The sequence below is a fragment of the Colletes latitarsis genome, chromosome 5 (genome assembly GCF_051014445.1).
Source record: "Colletes latitarsis isolate SP2378_abdomen chromosome 5, iyColLati1, whole genome shotgun sequence".
Taxonomy (NCBI): Eukaryota; Metazoa; Arthropoda; class Insecta; order Hymenoptera; family Colletidae; genus Colletes; species Colletes latitarsis.
The window spans coordinates 35,883,657-35,903,463 of NC_135138.1; the positions used below are offsets into that span (position 1 = coordinate 35,883,657).

The 19,807-nt window shown below is 44.8% G+C and overlaps 1 protein-coding gene across 2 annotated transcripts in view; it reads right to left on the reverse strand.

Annotated features, from left to right (window-relative positions):
• Window positions 1-19,807, reverse strand: part of Ntan1 (N-terminal amidohydrolase 1) — a 23,108-nt gene continuing 3,301 nt past the window's right edge. The window contains exons 3-9 of one of the 2 annotated variants that reach the window (XM_076765778.1): window positions 13,476-13,577; window positions 4,309-4,496; window positions 3,143-3,208; window positions 2,533-2,715; window positions 2,131-2,339; window positions 1,710-1,871; window positions 1-1,340 (exon numbers count right to left, since the gene is read on the reverse strand). In XM_076765778.1, coding sequence (XP_076621893.1) covers window positions 1,215-1,340; window positions 1,710-1,871; window positions 2,131-2,339; window positions 2,533-2,715; window positions 3,143-3,208; window positions 4,309-4,495 — 933 coding nt within the window. In that variant the 5' untranslated portion in view covers window position 4,496; window positions 13,476-13,577 and the 3' untranslated portion in view covers window positions 1-1,214. Of the gene's footprint in view, window positions 1,341-1,709; window positions 1,872-2,130; window positions 2,340-2,532; window positions 2,716-3,142; window positions 3,209-4,308; window positions 4,497-6,031; window positions 6,751-13,475; window positions 13,578-19,807 lie in introns of those variants that run through there. The other variant, XM_076765779.1, reaches the window with a different exon arrangement.

Sequence of the window (19,807 nt, forward strand, 5' to 3'; positions counted from 1 at the left end):
TTCAACAACAGGTTCTTTTTCTTTATTTTTAATAGAAGCTTTCTCTCTTCTCCGCAAGAGTCGCGCGTAACCTTTAAAAAATTATTTACATCGTTCCCTAATTTCTCTAACTTTCCTTTCTTTTATGGCAAGTACGGAATGTTCGTTTGCTGCGAACTTCCCTAATCCAACTAGGAGAAGAAGAAAGAAACAGAAGACACATAATATCGCAGTTTTACAGATGACTTGCATCATCGTTTGGAACAAATTCTTGATCTCGACGGAAACGCATCGAGGATCAATAACGATTTACATAAAATATATACTTTCGAACGAGCTGCGGCGAGTTTCTTCTTAATCGATTCCATCGTTTATTTAGATCCTTCTCCATACAACGAATCGAATATTTCGCGATCGTTTAAATATCTAACGATAGCTCGCACAGAAACCAAATGTCCACCACAATATGTACATCGATAAAAATGATACGATATTGGACGCGTTAAAGGACAACACGAAAAAGTGCACATTCAACGAGAGGAACGCACTATTAACTCGAGAACGAGCGACCGCTATTAACGACAAGAGTCTTGGAATCGCAGCTCGTGAACGTAGTTGTAAAAATATCTTGAAAGAGAGACGAAAAGGAAGTAGAGTTAGAAAAAAAAAAAAAAAATAATAAAGTAAATGAAACTCAACAACCGCCGATTGCTAACCCTTAAACTACCGTTCCTAGTACATATTGATCTTTCGAAGTTATTATTACCCTAACGATGATCGTTCAAACCACCTTTTTCTCGTTCTTTTTCGGACGACCGCGAATCGACGAAGGCATTGCTATCTTATCGTCGTTCCTCTTATCGTTAAATGTAACAACAACGGCGAAGAACGCGACGAAATATTATACCTTTTCTCACCGAAACAGATCGAGAGTTCGACGAAGAATCCGCGCGCACAATGGTGCGTGCGTGTATCGTTTCGGGGCGATAATAGTATCCACGCTTCGGGAATAATAAATATATAATCCGAAAAGGACGTTTCGCGAACAACGTTGGATAAGATAAAATGCGACACATGCACGGATCGTGGTGGCGTCCCCGCTTTATTACGGTGATTCTTCGTCGGCTCGCGATTCTATTTTTGGATTTTCTATCACCAGGGGAATTTCGCAAACTGCTTTTGTCTTTTCTCTTTGTGCGAGTCCACGAGAGCGAAAGTACAGCCGACTGTGTGTATTAGTATCTCATAGGCTGCCAGACACCAGTGGTCTCGTCTCGACGATAGTAATGAGGTCTATTATCTCGGAAGACGGTGACGGCCGGAAATTGATTGTCCTGTATGTACTTTAGCGTCGCCCGGATCTGAAACAATGAATTCACATTCATGTAACGGATTAATTTATTAAGAAGCAGATACTGTTTGTGGGATCCGTATCTGGAATAAGCACGATTCAAAGTTTATTAACAAATTACCAAATTTCTTCTTTCACGAAGCGAGCAAGCGAGATAGCAGGAGGAATGAAGAGGAAAGGAGAACGTTTCGTTCTGGTTCAATGATCAATCGAGGAGCGTACATATAGGAATAGATGGAGTACTTGTGAGAGGGTTGTCCCTCCGCTGGCGATTGCAAGAGGTGTCGCTACTCTGTGTTTCCTAATGGATAAGCCTCAAACAGTATCGTCTCGAAGAACTAGGGAGATTGAAAGCTCTCGAGAAGCGTATGTACGTTACCTGCGACACGAAATGCGGAGGCTCCACTTCCGGGGCAGTCGAGAGGTGTTGCAGGATGAATTGATCGGACTGGGCCAACCAAAGATCGACCCCTCGCAGAGGATCGTAATTGAACGGACCGATTCTGAGCAGTCCGAGGGTGCAGTCGTAAACATCCAGAACCTGCGCACGGAACGATAGAAGAGTTTAGCCCTGTAACGCGAGCCACGTCGCGAATAAATTTAATTATTCAACAATTAACGATATTCTTACATGAAAAGAATTGTGTGTACCTCTTAAAAATATAATATAGCGTGTTACAGTATTAGAAGGAAACCAAGTGGCGCTTGTTTTCTTTACATGTGCAGATATCTGATTTAAAGGAGTGGAATTAACGCGTAACAAGGATAATTCCGTTTGCATAATTAAAAGGAATGCACACCTGTTGGCCACCGGTCAAGTGTCTCGCTGATCTTAGCGCCTGATCGGGACCTTTGTCGGGGAAGGTTGCCGGGAAAATTTCGCCTGTCTTCACGTTCAGGCCGATACCGTAGATCACCGGCCAATGAATGCCACCTCTCACGGTGGTGTTCAACTCGCCCACGCAACAAAGGGTCAGATCGATCTCCACCGGTTGCTTGTGAAAGGCGGCTGCGAAGGAAACAAAAAACAAATATCCGTTCTGTCGCGGTTCCTCGTTTCTTGCATTGCACAGTGTTTCAAAATCGTCGTTCGACTGCGTGGAACTATAGATCAACCTAGCGTGTGGACTCAATGGATGGCTTTCGCGCGGTCAAACAAGGGTTTCAAACACTGTGGCCGATGAATCGTACCGAGAACTTACAAAGAATATTGCAGAAGAGTTCCTCGGAGTAGTTCCTCGGATCGGAATAACCACCGACGAGTTGCAGTTCCAAACGACCCTCTGGATATCCGAGGGCGAGTTCGGTTACCCTTTGAACCATCGCCGCTGCAGCCTCTTCTGTTCCAGCTCCGTCTAGGTGGGCAAGGGCAGCAGCCCCGGAACCTGCGTATGCACACACAAACACCATCGCCGATGTCGTCGATGTCGAACAACAAACAACTTAATCGTAATTGCTCATCGTGCATTTACTGCTCCAGAATGAAACTGAACGTAAATAACTACTCAAATACGTAACTTGCAATCGTATTGAACCGTATCAAAACAGTAGACTTTGAATAGCTTGTATCAATGGACAACGTAAATATCAATGAGCTTTAAAGTAAGACTGTTATCGTATCCTTGACATTTCATGCTTTTTCATACTAATAAAACATCCTGTGTATCGTCAGAAGCTACGCGTGGAAAATATTATATGTATTTTTAATGTAAATGGATCGATGATTGCGTGTACGAGAAATCAAAGTGAATTAACGTTTAAAAACCGAAGCGAAATCGCCATTGCGGATCCTTATTCTACTGGAATGCTCACCGGAATGCTTCACGACGACGATTATGCAGGTCGTCATGTCGTCCGAGCCGATAATGCTCACGTTTTCTGAAAAATAGAAAAACGGAAAATCGGTACAAGATTTCTAAACGAGGATGCCAAACATACGTGCAAGACAAATTCAAATCCCCCACGCAGGGCCATTTTTCAGAACATTTTTAATACTTTTACAGTCAGAATTCTGCCATAAAAAAGCTGGTAATTCCGTTTAAAAAGAAGAGGTTGTCCTTCGGTATCCCCTTTACACAATCACCTAGAAAAAATCTATTAACATCGGAATGTCTCCTCCTTGAAACCGAGCGAGATTTGTTGAAAGTTAGTTAAGAAGTTTATTTTAAATCAAAAATTTATGAATAATGCATATCATAAGTGATTATTTATTACCTATAATTCCAATGATTAACTATTTTTTTATCCACAATCACGGCATTATGATTTTTGTATAGATAAGGTTTTTATCTAAAGTTCTTGTGTACTCTCATTGTACATATAAATATAGTCGAAGGCAGCACTTGAATATACATTGCTTAAGGCATATTTCTGTTTCCTGGTTCGATTATCTCGCATTAGTTTACAAATAAAAATAAGATAAAAAGTTAGTCGACCTCGAGCGAGTAGTTGACTAACGTCTAATTATTTGAAAAATATCTTTAACAGTAAAACTGCGGAAACTCGTTCGAGAAATTGATTAAATAACACGATTCGACAACGTAGATGTAGAAGTAGATGACGAAAATTGTAGACCAGTTGTAAAATATTAGAATCGTTTAATTGCAGTATTAAAATAAAAAAATATGACGTAAACGTGTAATTCCAGTTGTACATTTTCCTCGTCCCACCGAGCGACGGTGCAAGAAAACCGAACGGTGTATCGTTGCATTTCGATTCCCAGAACTAGCTGGAAATCGGTTAGCAATATATTGCGTCAATGTCGGTATATACATAAATAGATGTTAATGCCGTTCGATATTTCTTGCAGTAATGGACGAAGATGTAAGAACGCGTTGCGTCAACGTCGCGCTTGTTCAGACGTACACATACACGCGCTCTTTCCTTCTTTTTATCGTGCAACGACGTTTCTGTTACGTGTATATATATATTGGTTAGTGAAAAATAAACGCACGGAAGACGTACGTGCGTGAACTTACTGTCGTGCGGCAAGGTGGCGGCCATTTCTCGTTGCTGGACGTATAGAAGACCCATCGGTCCGACCAATTTCGCCGGCATCGAGTGAAGTTGCGCCGCGGTTTCACGATAGATCGGATGAGCCGCGTACAAGGACCTGCTGTCCGTCGGGATGTCCTCCTGCAGGACCCCGTTCACCACCAGCACCATCCTGCGTCACCCGGGAACAAACAAACAAAACGTCTCGATTCGTGCACTGATTCGAAATTCACGCGATATATTCGATTCGTCCCGTCCGCAATAATAAGACGTTCGTATCGTGGATGGTGGAAAGCAATGATGCGATAAGCCGATTAAAGCCTTCGCGGAGCCGCGATAAAAGCTGATATTACGCCAGCACGTCGTGTAACGGATACGATACTTTGCTAGATTCGCGAAACGCAACGTGGAAAAATATGAAACGCCCAGACCTTCCTCCGATCGCCAACGATCGTCGTTTGGCGAACGCCGAAGGAAGATCCGAGCAAACGAGGCGGAAATATTTAAATTGGAGGCCCGACTAAACGTTTTCAACAAAGGATTTCAACGGATTTAATGAGATATGTGGTTGTTGAAAAACTTAAAATCTAGATGTGTATTTGATCTCACATAGTCGCTGTTTATGTCATTCTTCTCGTAACTCCTTTAAGATGAGGAGGATTCTCCCTTTGAACTCACTCTAGAAGGAATCGAGAGAAGCATTGAACTCTGTTCAAGTGTGAGAGCGTTTGAAGATTGGATCCAGGATGGAGAAAGTAGAGGCTTTGACTTTTTGAAATGACCGAAGGCCCCGCGCGATTTTACGATCGAATATTCGAATCGCCGTTAATCTGGACGCACGATCTACGAAGCGTTATGACAAAGCCGGTTACAGGATCGAGAGATCGAAGATCAGCGACAGGCATTGTTGGCACTCGGACTCGGCCGGTCGCGTTGCGTTAATCGCGTTAACAATAAAACCTCGGGACAACCGTGCCAGTCGGTCGGACGGGCAGCTAGCCTCTACTCCGACTTACCCCAAAGGTTAAGGTCATTTGCCTCGAACGACGTTCCGCGTTTAACCTTTCGTTTGTTTAACGAGATTACCCCGACAAACCGAGAAAAGAAACTGGATCGGAACCCACCGACCGTTTCCCGAAACAATTTTACTCCGTCTCGTCTTCATCTTTCCTCAACGAGTGAACTTTCTTTTTAAACTGTTGAAATAATTAACTCCATTTCGTTCCTCTCGCGATAATTAAGTTCGACTCTGTAGTAAAACCGTATCGTGTGAAAAAAAAAGAACGAAGGGGGGACGGAGAAAAAGACGAAAGATCGATTATGGTTTATCGTGCTCCCGTTTTTTTTTTTTTTTTCTTTTATCCTCGCGCGTAGATAAAACAAAATCGTTCGAGCTTGCGCGAAACCAATTACTCGTGGTAACGGACTCGTGGCTTTCGAAGATCTCGGCGCGCGCCAGGTTTCCGCGAAGATTCCGTCCACTGTTCCGCGACGTGGCTGGTCGCGGGATTTAAAATAGATCTTTCGAGTCGTAACCAGATGCGTCTGCGTTCCGCGAACACGAAAACGCGAGATATATGTTTAATTTGTTTCACGAGACTCGGTACTTGGAACGAGATCTCCCGTTTCGAAGCTGTAGAACTTGTAAAAGTAGAATGGCATCGCGTGTAATTTCCTGTTTCGAACGTTTCCATTTGCACGGCTCACCTGGCACGACGAAAGCTGCAATCTTCTCGACGAAAAGCGTAGACACTCGAATGTAAGCACGTCCAAGATGGCGCCTGCCGGTCGTTAGTTCGTTACGCGTTTCAACACAGGCACGATTTGTTTCAACGTTCGCTAATTCGCGACAAAGGCAACCGCAAGAGCGCGTTTAAAGTTTTAGAGCAGCTCGATCGAACCCAAGATCCGAATGCAAAATAAAATGCCTGAATAGATTTAAAAATAAAAATGGTGGAGCACAATGCTTCTCCATCGTTTCTAATCGACGCGTAGCAAAAGTCGAAAGTTTTATGTTCTATCCCAACTAAACTGTTATTTAAAATTCCATGTCAACGTACAGTTTTGTTCCTTGGTATGCATATTTTTATAGGAGGGAGCGAAACTAGCATGGCGGCGGCCGATTCTCGCGCGAGAGTTCGATTCGTTCATAGTTCGCGGCTCGTCGAAAAGTTCCAAAAAGCTCGGTTCGACGGAAGAGGACCGGTTAATTGACTTTTTCCGAGAACCACGAGCACGAACGGCGACGTAACGATCCGTTGCACAATGTATACCACCGGCTCGTTAACGCGCGAGTCCGGACGGAGGCAAAGAAATCGAGAAATCGCGATCCGATCGAGGACGTCGAAACGATGAAACGTTGCTCGATCCGTCATCGGCCGCGGCTACGACTAAAGCATTCACAACGGCGTTTCATTCAAACGTTACCGTGGTTGCCCGACTCATTAACAAATCGCGCTAATTATGGCTTCTGTTATCGGTCAAAATGCCGATTGGTCGATCGACGCGATCCACGCTCCGGCAGTGGGATGGGTTAAAATCCAACCGGGACCAATCGAAGCGGGTGGTACCGATCAGATATCGAGCCACCGCCGCCGTCACCACCACCACCGACGCCGCCACCACCACCACGAACGAGAAAATAACATGTTTGCTTCGCTTTGAACGCTCTCTCGACGGGGGCTTTGAAATCGAAATCTCCCCTGCGGTATATAATTCCTCCTTTTTGCTCGGACCGCCGCTGTTTCGATCGTTTACCGAACCATTCCGTGCCCAATACACTGTATATTATTCTTTTATAATCGTGGCTCTCCGATCGATTACTTATATCGTAATAGGACGACAAGTTTGAGCGCCGATCGAGTCGCTCGCTGGTACCGATACACGGCCAAGCAACATCGATCCCTTACGAAAATCTATCCAGTATGAAATATTCTACGTATTTTATTTAATTACTCCATGTGAAAAATAACGTATAGTTTCCTATGAAAACGAATGAAAATCTTCCGTAACCTCGGAAAATTATTAAGTTGGGAAACTGCTGCGAAACGATCTCGAAACACGCCGTTTAAAAAGATTCAATTTTACTCTCGATGCACCGCCGGTTAAATCTAGAAATAATTGGAACGTAACTGTGTAATTAATCGACGGCTGAAGCAACTACAGCAACAGAAAATTTATATCGATACGACCATGATTATTATTCGAAGAGACTTTACTACAAATCCTAATAAGTATACCGACTCTAAATTACTCTGATCAAATTACTCAGATACTAATTACAATTCTGCGCTAATTCCTCTACGTACCCGTAGAATCGTAAGAACTGTCTTTTTTAATTTATTTCCTCGACAGATTCGCTATCCACACGATCGAAACGCAGCAAAAAACTTTCTATCGCCGTAATTGCTCTAATAGCCAATTAACTGCCTGTCTACGTTCCAATTATATATACACGGTGCGTAATTTAAATCGATCCCGTCGAACGACTTCGAAACTATTGATTATATAAAAAAAACAGTGTCCTAAATACGGTCGATCGTGTGTTTTAAACGCGAAAATTGAAACATTCACTATGGTCCCGATGAAAAGGGACATTTCCGTCTCGCGTTTAGGTATCGTCGTGCACGGCGCCGTCACTATATTCCCACGAACGCTACGATCGCGTCGAGTTATCGCGAGTCAAAAATCTTGCATAGGATTAAACGGAAAAAGAAAGGAGAATGAGCATGAGCCAACGATAACATCGGAATAGAGAAACGTTCAGGCTACGCACGATTACGTAAACCATATTTTAACGACCTTTATCTTGATCAGTGCGTGCATACGCTTCGATACGCGTAGAAGACGACCGGAGATCCTTTCTATCGAGAGGGAAAATCTGTTTCGTTTCTAAGCACGTTCAAACGAATCGTGCTGCAACCTATCACTTTTTTTTATTATGTATCTCGTATCGGAACATCGATTTATAATCACGACTCGGTGATTTCGAGAGACTACGAATCTTTCGGGAGTATATTTGAGACTAAGATATAAATACATTACTGTCCTAAGGTTTGGAAGCAGTTGAGTATAATAAAATCACGATCCAGATATTTTATTACGATTAAAGCCTTATCATAATAGGTTTATAGGGGGTCAATTACAATCATTTTTGGTCAACAGACATACCCCAGAAAGCCTGCGCATTTTCGAGAAAAAAATCTTGATTGGACAAGTAAAGAAATTCTGAGAGGAAAGTCTCGCGATACTACCGAAGCTCGGTCGATCCTTCGCCGGAAAGGACTCGCTCGCGAGGACTTTGCCAGGAATTCCCATGACGCGCGGAAAATTAGAACCACGCCGACGGTAAGATTATACAGCACGGTCCGTATAGCCATTGTTACCAACGAAAATTACACTCTTCAAAATCCATTGTACCAGATTGGCGGTCGCGGCACATTTTCTTCGTCGTCCTCCTACACCCTTTCATCCTCCTCTTCCTATTCCCTTGTTCGTTTCCTTTGCAGTTTAAAGGCCAACCCAGAGACGCCATACGCGAGGACCAATCCCATCGAATTACAGCAACGCTAAAAATTGACCAATTTCCCCAGCAACATGCTTCGAGGAATTAAAACCGGATATATTCGTCTGACTTCTTTGATATTAAAGGCAACTTCTCATTGAAATAAGACGATCGTTTGACGAATGACGTTCGAACTACGGACTGGTAAGTTTAACGAACGATGTCAAATCGTGAAGCAGATTTGCATAGGAAGAAGTGCTTGCGAGATCGTTAATGAAACCGAGAAGAATATTATCGCGAGAAAACTTCTTGACGTTTCCAGCCGACTTACGTTCGCGTTTCACTTCGCGCCGGCGAAGATAATGCTCGTGGATCGACGCTACGAGGATAGAGAATTGAAAAAGCAAGCGTCGAGATAGCTTCGTACATAAATATCATCGTACGAGTATCTGGAGCAACGATAACGACGATTCACGGGTGCTGAAATCGAGAGATACCGTTCGGTCGAAACGATTCCGGCACACGACTTCGGAAATCACGCCGAGCGCCATATTTTCTCCGATAACGGACGCGATTCCGACGCGGAATTTTGATTCGAACAATTCGATTCGACGCTTGGAAGCTTGGAGCCGTCTCGATCGGTCGTCGAGGACGAGGAATCCATATCGAGAAGAAAGGACGCGTGCTCGCGACTCTTCTGCCGTCGGAATTATCGTGATAGCGATCGAGAATCGAGTTGAGCTATATACAATTATCGTTTGGAGGACAAGGGGAGATGCAGAGGCTGAATCGAAACAGAAGGAGAGGACGAGACGATGCAAGGGAAGGGCCAGACCAGAAACGAGCAAAACGTCGAGGCCCTTCGTGACCATAATCGGCAGAGAGGCTGGCTCTCGGCTGGCTACGGGGATCGAGCCACACGGAAATCCACTTGAAAAGTAGCCATTACCTTAATTATCGGCCTTTCTAAGAGGCTATGTGCACGCTGCCCGGGACTCGGAACTCCGTGTCCGTCAGTTCGCCTGCCCGTTACGATCCTGCCCGGGGAATTCCTTCCCCGTGACATTTTTTCTAACGTTTGGAGGACACCGAGTCGCCTAAACGCGAATTTAGACTATGAATTCATCCCTAAAATAGCTACAGTGACGACGAGAACCGTGGAAGTACTTGCAAAAGACAAGCGAAGATCATTGAATCGTATTCAGAGTTCTGTTCAGGAGGGATTATTCCCTTCGACCGTACTTTGTAACTACCGGAAAAGTAAAAAAGAGGCGGAGATCTGGCCGAGAGACGCGAGATCGAGCGCGACTGACAGGCTCTCTCGATCGAAGCCTTTCTTATCCGCGATCCTTGGTCTTTTTGAGGCTATAATTTAGAAACGGCATACCGTAGGCCTCTTATCCGCTCCTCCGCCCTTTTCCTTTCTTTCTGTACCGATTACTCGCAGAATGCACGCAAACCACGCCGCGTTACTCGTACACGTACGTAACACGTATGCGTATATATGGCCGCGTAATTACACAGCCGAGATGCGGCGGCGCAGTTATTTATTTAAGCGTGCAAAAGGGCCGTAGCCATTAACGGGTGCCTTTCCTCGAATCACCCTCTTCTTCGCGGCCCCCACGGTATTCTAATGGCGGTGATTCTACCGAGAATCTCGATGGCCGGCCAACCTTTACCGCACCGACGCCAACGGAACGAAATTTTCTTTCTAATATTTTCCTTTGCGTCCCTTTTGCCGCCTTTGCAGCTCCAGCACGACTCAACCTCGACAATGTTCGTCCACACCGTAAGGAACAGCTACAAGACGATGTGGATACTTATTTTATTGTCGTAAATAAATATTCTCCATCAAACAAGAAAGGAAACGTAGATTCAAGCACTCGTTAAAGCTATATAAAAATGCCGTGTCTCCTGTTTTAGATTCCTTTTCCAAACACCTTGCAACTCTTCTATTTGCAAGTGTTTAAAGAAGCCTGTTCGAAGTGTAACCATAATACGATTACGCTGCGCTCGACGCGTCGAGATTTGTACGCGCGTTTAATGATTAATTAACCGACTTAATTAAACGCCTAATCACCGTTATCTCCGCGGTCGTTGGATACGGATCTCCGTTGGCTAATCGGTCCTCGAAGACCGAGATAACGATCTGTACATCGCTCTTGATTGCCGCACGCGTAAACTCTGGCTTCCAACGGCATTTAACGCTGAACACCGCTTGATTTATGCTTGAAATCTGCCTCCATTGACGCTGGGCTTTTTACACCTTCGACTAGTTTCGTCTAACTAATTTTTAATACATTTTAATAGTAGTTTTTCTATTGGAATAATTTATAAGCAAGATTAAAATGGAGGCTAAATACCTAATGTTTAATACTGCTTACATTTTAATTTACAACGAGGGGAGCCTTCTCGATCGGTTGTGAGTGCGTTAAGATTCGTGCGTTATTACGGAGGGAAAAAATCACGCGAATCGTTGACTCGAGAGAGTCTGCAACAAAAGTCACGTGAACGATAAGAAAGAATAGTCGGTGTGGTAATTACCTATCTGCGGGAGCGTGTATGTAAGTCCAGCGAACGCGAACACGAACACGAATACGAAGACGCGAGACGCAAGTGGAAAATTTCACGCCGTCGGTTTGATCGCGCTTGTCACGAGGAAAATGATAAATTATTATTACCAGCGGAGGATTGTTTACGCGGAATAAGGAGGAAGCAAAAGGAGAAATCGAGGAATCGAATCGTTTCGATAACGATGCGTCGAGAAAGAGGTCGACGTCACTCGCCTAGACGCTTTATCGTTGACTGAATTGAATCGACGTTGAATCGTTGCTTTTTAGAAAAGCTTGCCCTTTATTTATATCGTTTCTGCTTGGGTTAATCTCCGATTAGGGCGCTGCTTTTTCGAGTCGGGGGAGAGGATCGACAAGGATCCGCGAATAACGGAAGCACAGTGCTCGCGGCACCAGATTACCGGAAACGCCGAATAACACTGTCCGAGCGTCATAATATGAAAGAACAATCGACAATAATGCCTTTATTCGTTCGACCAGGTTCTTTTTCCCCGTCAGCACGCGTGTTCGGGAATCTTCAATAGGCCCCTGTCTCTTTTGGTTCATTCATCGACCTTCTGCCATAACCGCGGTGCAGAAACCGCTCGCGACAAAGAGGATTAGGTGTCCTATAGAAAAATTGAACGTTAAAGCTACTGTCGTTCGGTGTAAACTGTGCATCGAAAGGGATGAAATGCAATTGCAATAAGTAAGCATAACCGAGGGCCAGAATATCTAGTTCCATTATCGATAATAATACAAATTATTTTAAGAATTTGATAATCACAGATTTTGGATCTGGGGATTCTTTCGACACCGAGCATACACGAGTTTGTTGTTCCGACGACGCATCCCCGACGGGTTTAAATTCTCGTTAAACGTATGTAATCCGAGATAACGAGAATTTATCGAAAAGGTTATCGGTGGAAAGCGAGCAAAGGACGTTCCGTCTGTTTTTTCCAACCAACGAAAACGTGACGCGCGCCGAGAAACTCCACGCTCGGCTTTTTCCCTTGTAACGGCAAGGATTTTCGATAGATAAGCGGTCGAATCGTACTATTAGATAAGATTAGTTCGAAGAAACGAACGCTGGGAGAAATTACGTATGAGTGCATCGTTGATCATCGAATCTTAACGCATCACCGACCGATCGGAAAAATCTTCTCTCTTTTTAACCATCATCTGTATAGAATCACGTGCAGGTCGCTAAGTGCCTCTTCAGCCTACGGAAAATATCAAGTAAACATTAAGCAATCTAAATAATATGAAGAATTATAGTAAACTTGAGAAGAAATGAACCTGCAGTGTAACAAAATCACTGTCACTGCGTCATATTTCAATTCAGACCAGATTTTGGTGATCTATGGGTCTCAGAATAGGTAAGGAGTAACGACAAGAAGCCAGCGGAGAAGTGCCAGCGAGAGAAAGAGGGAGATGGAAATCGTTTAAGAAGAGACGAACCGAATCTCTCTGGAAGATCGATTTGGGTTTTCATGCTCAAAGAGAACAGCCTCCTTCGCAGGGCCGAGGTTGGGACCGGTGCCCGGGCTATTAAATTTATGGCTTTTCCCTCGTCGAAGCGGGAGGGAGACGATAACGCGTATAATAAGCGCGGTCAGATAACGGGTGACGCATAAGTTACTGCAGTCCGATAAACGGTGCCCGTCCATATCGCGAAGGGCTTACCGATGCTCGCTGTTCGAAACTTACGAGCCACGAACTCCTTCGGACAACGAGACTCCGAGTATGTAAGCTCGGACGCACCGATACGATGTCTCTATTTTACGAGTGTGCATCGCGTGTGTTCCGAGAAAGACGAGTTTATGCGTTTGTCTCCAAATCGGTGAACAGAATCCTTATCAAATTAATTTTATCAGACTTTATGTACAAAATAATTATAATTCTCGATGCTTTGCGAGCACGATCGACTCTTCGATCAGAGATTTCGTGGTTGCGAAGGATGAGCAAAGTTCGTAGATACGTATCGAGTCGGAATTCGCGGTTGCGCGTCTTAATCACGGCGCATGCGCCCGCGCGACGAAAAAGTTTCCCGCGTAAAACTCTTCTGTACGTATTAATCGACGGTGCGACTCACCTTGCGTCTCTGAATTTCTCTTTAGGCCAATTGACACGTTCCCGCCGCCATTTTCGATGAATTCCTCCTCTCGGGTCTGGCTTGCCTTCTGTCGTGAACCTTCTGCAACGATAAAACGCACGGATCGTTAGAACGAACGGCAGAATCGATCCGCGAAAGATCTTTATCGCGTAACGTTCAAATGCATTCGGTCAGCTGTTTCTTTTCGTCGAAATCTGGCTATCTTGAGCGTTCGTTAAAATGGTCTAAGCCGAAATTCGGCTGTTTGCGTGGTAATATTCGCGAAATATGCGCAGCTGCAGCACACACCTGCAAGCGAACGATTTCCAAACGGATACGATAAACCACCGATCGCGTTAAACGTCTCTGAAGCTCCAGCTTGTTTCTGTATCGTTTCGTCTACCACTTTCATAGAAAAATTCTCTCGCTTTGAACGTGCAGGATAGCTAACGGTAAATTGCAAGCTTGTCCGCGTCGGGGGAGTTCGAAGACGAGCGAAGCAACAGCTAGATGCATCGAAACAGATCGCCATATTTGTTTCGTGCATACAGTGGATATACAAAGTATTCAATTTCACCAGAAACATTATAGAAACATTTAAACGTTCGTTTAAAGTTTGATGAAATCTAAAGGCGTCGAGGAAGAAAGCTTGAAAATTCAACGAGCTTCGATTTCGCGACCGGATATCCTGTAGACGTTAAATTCGTCGCTTTATGCCCTGTCCACACCGTGTAAGCACCTGGCTATATCCCCGGTTCCTCCTGAATTCTTCCTTCCACCTTCCGCGCGACGACTTCGAAAAAAACAAATATACCGTGTGCTCTCATGTAAAGTAACTACACAACCGGTAAACTGGATTTGCATACAGTGGCCCTGCAAAGCCTGCAACCGTCCGGACTCTCTACATATTTATGCGCTACGACTTCCTTCGATTGTTTATAAACGTACTCGCGCGTTCGTCCGTCGTCGCGACGATCATGCATTTTTTCCTACCCCTTCGCCCATATTCGACGCGATCGGAGTTGTTTCATTATCGCCATTCGTTCCATCGCGAACTTCGATCGCTTCAACGCTGTACTACACATTTTCATCCACGAAAAAATGGGGTACAGTTGATTGTTCTTGTTTAGTAGATTGAAACTAGACCGTCCACCCTTCGTAAATAACGCAAGATCTCGTACAATCCCATACAATTTTCAAGTTTGAGGATCTAAGCTATAAAATACTGCATCATTCCACCACGAGTTGTCTCTTACAGATATCTTCGAACATCTAGACGCCTTCTTGAACAGGGAAAAGAGGCCACCCAGGCTTTCATGGAGTCTGAAAACAGTATTTTAATGAATCTAATGAATTGCAGGATACAGAGTCACCTGACTAAAAACGCAGGACCCAATACGAGCGACAATAGCAATAATCGCGAAATCGCGTTGCCTGCCGAAGGTATCAACAGTTCGCATACGTGTGCAATAAGCAGGATGGCGCGTGTATAGGTAAGAAGGAATACGAATAGGATGGCGACGCGGACGCGGGACACACACACAGGCACACATACGTACACGAACGTACACGTACACGACGAGCTAGTCCGCATTCCACGAGTGGAACAACCGGTACACGGTCCAGTGGCTCTCAAGTCGCGACTCTCGGGGATGCATTCGAACGAGATGGAATCGTTATGCAACAGGAGACGAGTCAGTGGCCCGGTCGATTCGCGGAAGATGAGCTGCCCTTCCGGGTCTCCTTTCTTCCTCTCTCATTCTTTTACTTTACTTTTTCTCTCGCTCGCCCCACCTCCCCACTTTTCTCTTTTCTTTCGCTCCGCCACTTTCGCGAGCGCGTGTGCAACTTCGCTGCCTTCGAAATCGAAAGTCCGTGGCGAAGAGCGGTGGGGAGGGGCAAAAAAAAGAAAAAAAAGAAAAACGAGCGTAACGCGTCCACGCGAGTCGTCCGCGCGTAAAACGATCTCCCCCCCTCCCCCCCTCGCGCCGTCGAATCGAGCAAGTAGAGCGTGCTCGATTCGAATTTGGATTCGAATCAGCGCGTCTCGACGATCGAGATTTTTACGATCGTTATCGCGTCGCGAGTATCGCTGTTTACGAAATATATCGCGACCGGTCGGACTGGAAACGCCGCGGTCTTTCGATCTTGCGCGATATCCAGCTCGTTTTTGCATCCATTTGCACAGGTCGTTGCGCAGACTAGAGCGAATCGCTGAATGCCCCATAGAGCGCTCGTCTTTCGATACGCTCGAGCGGCCATCTTTTATTTTATTGGATCGTAAATTAAATTTCAGCGTTACAACGCGTACAGTTATAGGCGAGAACGTGTTGCGTATGTTATTCTACTGCAGTATCGCTTTACAAGACGTGTAATAGATTTTTTGCGTGATGCATTAATTAATTGGATTTAATACGCGATTTAATTTTACACGATTGCGAGTAACGATTTGAAATTAGTAACAGCGGTGATTTGTTTGATATACTTTGAATTACGCTTTTATAGGGTTTAAATTTGGATCAGAATAAAATGACCGATCCAACTGATTTCCAATCGATTTGAAACTAATTCCTTAATCGGAGTAACGGGACCAGGAACGCGCGGAACCGAAAATCATGTCCGAAGATCGAAAAAGGGATAACGTTGCGGCAACTTCGTCCGAAATCTCGACTCCATAAACCACATCGGGAGGAAACTATTTCGGGAACACCGAGTGCATCTAAATTTCTGGCATCGCGCTTCGGGCTACGCTTGAACCTGAGTTTCTGATTTATGTGGGCCCCAAGGGGAGTCCAGTTGCCAGGCCTCCACACACCTTGCCTCCATCGCCCAACACGCCGCACACACGCCTGTGGCTGTACAGAGTGGCCCAATAACACCGAACACCTTCGATGTCTCCGTTATTTTTAGGCATCGGGATACAATTACAGTACCGGATTCCAAATCGTGCCCAGATATATAAAAAACATACAAATAATATGTTAACCTTATGCGGGATGTATATTATATGTATATGGAGTTTTAGTGATTTTATCGTCGATTTGTTTATCATGAATTGCGTTAGAAAGTGTAACAATTGCTTTTTCGCGAGTTTTTATCCAAGTTCGTTGAGTCATGCTATATGGAGGTTTCTAAAAACGAGGGAGGGTTGCTGCATCGATACGAATACGCGGAAGATGCATTATCCGATTAGGTGTGCGTGCATAGACAGAGAGATCCGTAAAACGGTGAAAATGCATTTACCTACGTGAACGCTAATGCGTTAACGGAACGCACGCAAATCTTACGGAAACAAGATCGCGCTATTTCTTTGATACAAGCGATTAAAATGCTTTTTGAATCAACGATTCGACCCCAGAGTGGGAGGGAATCCGTAGAAACATACGCAGTACATTATTAAGTGGGATATAATTTCTAGCGACAGCTAAAAGAAACGTCTGAAAATTGAAAAAAGAAATACCTTAACGTTCGTATGAACCATTAAATGTCACGCCGTTACGGCGATACTTTCCGCAATAACCGTACGTTCGAGCGTACGCCTAGCATGTTTAAACATTGCAATTCAGGCTTCCAATGACCTCCGGCGTGGTTAATAAATAATAGTTATCCTGACGTTTAATGGACCGTTAAAGCATCACCGCCAGCGTATCGGTAGAAAATAAAATTTTCACCGACTGCGTACAAAAGTCGGAGAAATTCATAGTTGAATTTCTAAATCGACGGTCGTTCGTGCTTAAAAATTGTGAGACTTTCCACTATCGAGAGTTTCTACCAGAAAATTATTGCTCTCAGCGGGACAATGGCTCGAAACGTTCGGTAAAAATTGTCAAAGAATGAACACTATATAACGTCCCACACGCGTTGCCACGGAGACCTGATCCAAATGCCATCGAACATTTAAGGGATGAAGTGGGAAGGAAATTATGAAACGAGAAAGGTGGGTCAACTTCGTACTGAACCCTCGAATAATACAATTGATATTAAATACATCTAACGAGAGGGCTGGACGAGAGAAAAGCAACAGATCGATCCAGGAACCGAATTCCAGTGGTGCAAAGAGGAAGCTGGCTCGCGTATAAAATTGAAACGTTACGGAAAATGATGGCGTATCGTTGGCTGGCAAGTAGCTATCGCAGGTGAGCTAGCGGGAGAGCAAAAGGTTAACACCCTCTACTAGCCTTAAGAGCGTCTTAACTCAGTTAAATCCGTGACTTAAGAGAGTTCGAAGCGCCGAGAGAAGCATATACATACACCTCCTCGTACTGATCCTCCTCCTACTCCTCCTTCGTTTTGCCTCGGTCCATTCGTTAAGGAACCCTTCGGAACGATTCGAGATCCTGCGATCGGATCCAGATTTTTTATCTCGTTTTTTCATCACGCCCGTCTCCGATCTACGAATCGGGGCCAGCGCCAAAGCAAAATCGATCGTTGTTCAACGCCAGATTTACGAGTTCGAGCTAAAATATTACGCGAAACTATTTTGGTAATTCTGCCCCAAATACCTACATCCTATGCAACGCTCGAGATTTAGTTGTTTCCGTATCAGAGATGCAACTATTACTTGCGGTTCAGCAACTTCGACCGTCGATCAACTCTAACGATAGCACTCGCGTAACGATTTGCGATCCAACGCGAGTATAATTTCTCACTGCATTTCTCGGCAGTTTCCGTGGAAACGAAGACTCTTGCGAAATTCTGCGAACCTTAATTGTAACCGTGTATCTCTCCACGATGGCTCGTAAAGCACTGCTAAGTACAAATGTCACTCGAACGCACGAGAAACCAACATGGCGGCTCTGACGATCGAAAGTTTCAAGATCGAACCTTACGGAGTTCGAATATTAGTTAAATTTCGTAACGAACGATCGAGCAGCGAGAAAAGAAGGCTAGCTCGGACTATGGAAAGGTTTTCTAATCGATGATTTTTGTTCGACTGGTTGCAGGAAACGTCGGAAGAAGATGGAGATCGAACGCGTGAGAAACTCCGCAGTCCGTGTGGCTCGCGAGCATGGGAATGTGTACTAGCTATCGGTTATAATTCCGTAGTACGGCTTGGCTTAAGTACCTTCCGATTAAAGTCCGCGGCCACGTGAAAGTATATATGTACACAGTTACGGTTACAGTGGTATCCGTATTCGTATACGCGACGAGGCTGGCCGCGTACGCGTTGCGATTCAAATTCCACCAACCCGATATTTAATAACGTTCCTGCGGGATTAACGTTTCGATGCGAAACGAACGATCGGATGCCGCTCGTAACCGTTCGTGCTTTGGTCGCGCGCATAAAATAGTCAACGGGCTTGAAATACTGAACGGATTAAAAGTGTACGGGGATCCGAGACAAACCGTGAATGCGAGAAACTTGGCGATGCGGTGCAAGAGAGAGAAAGAGAGAGAGAGAGAGAGAGAAAACGATGAAAAAAAGGAGTGGCGTAGGGCAAAAAAGAAAAGCCAAAGGGAAGAAGCCGGGGGGAGAAACGAAGAAAAATAAAACGTGCGAGTGAGTAAAGGATCCTCGCGTGCAAATACACGCGAACGACGGGGTCGGTGGTTGCGTGTAAGACGCGCGACGTACTCGTGTGAGTTGTGTGCGCGCGTGTATCTAAATGCACGTACACGTGGTACAACAAAACGCGCGATACCGTGCACACGTAGGCAAGATACAAGACGAGGCTCCAGGCGCGGTCAGATTAATGAAACTCATGCGAACAGCGACTCTCAACCGACGGACATCCCGGAAACTCCGCTCTTCGAACACCGACGATGGTTCAACGGGGGCATTCTAGCCTGAAATCAATTTTTAAAAAATTTAATTTTCTATTAAATGTATTCAATACATGTTATGTTGATCAATTAATCTATAAAAGAAGGGACGATGTAGGTTCTTGAAGCACAAGGGACTGTATCGCCTAAGATTTGATTCGCGAGCAGAAATATATTGAAAATTATCGGTATAAGGGGTACAAAACACCCCCTCGTTCTTTTCTACGCGCGAGGCCCACAACACCGAACGCATCCCACTCCGAGAGAGTTTCTCGCCTAGCATGAATTCGCCCATTAATTCCGATCATGCCGAGATTCTACGATACAAGCTTAATTAACGGAGGAGCGGCGCTAATCCTCCGAGCGATGGCTATCGTTTGTTAACGCTGGCTAGAGGAAGCAACCGTTGCGTTTAACACAAAAGCCAGTAACCAATTAAAGCGATCCGATCGACGGGGAAAAAGCGAATCTCTCTTCTACGGATGCGACGAAAGCTGTGTCTGAAGAGACGCAGCCTTTTAACGCGCGTGTAAATTACGGACAACGAGGTACAAAGAAATCAAAGTCAT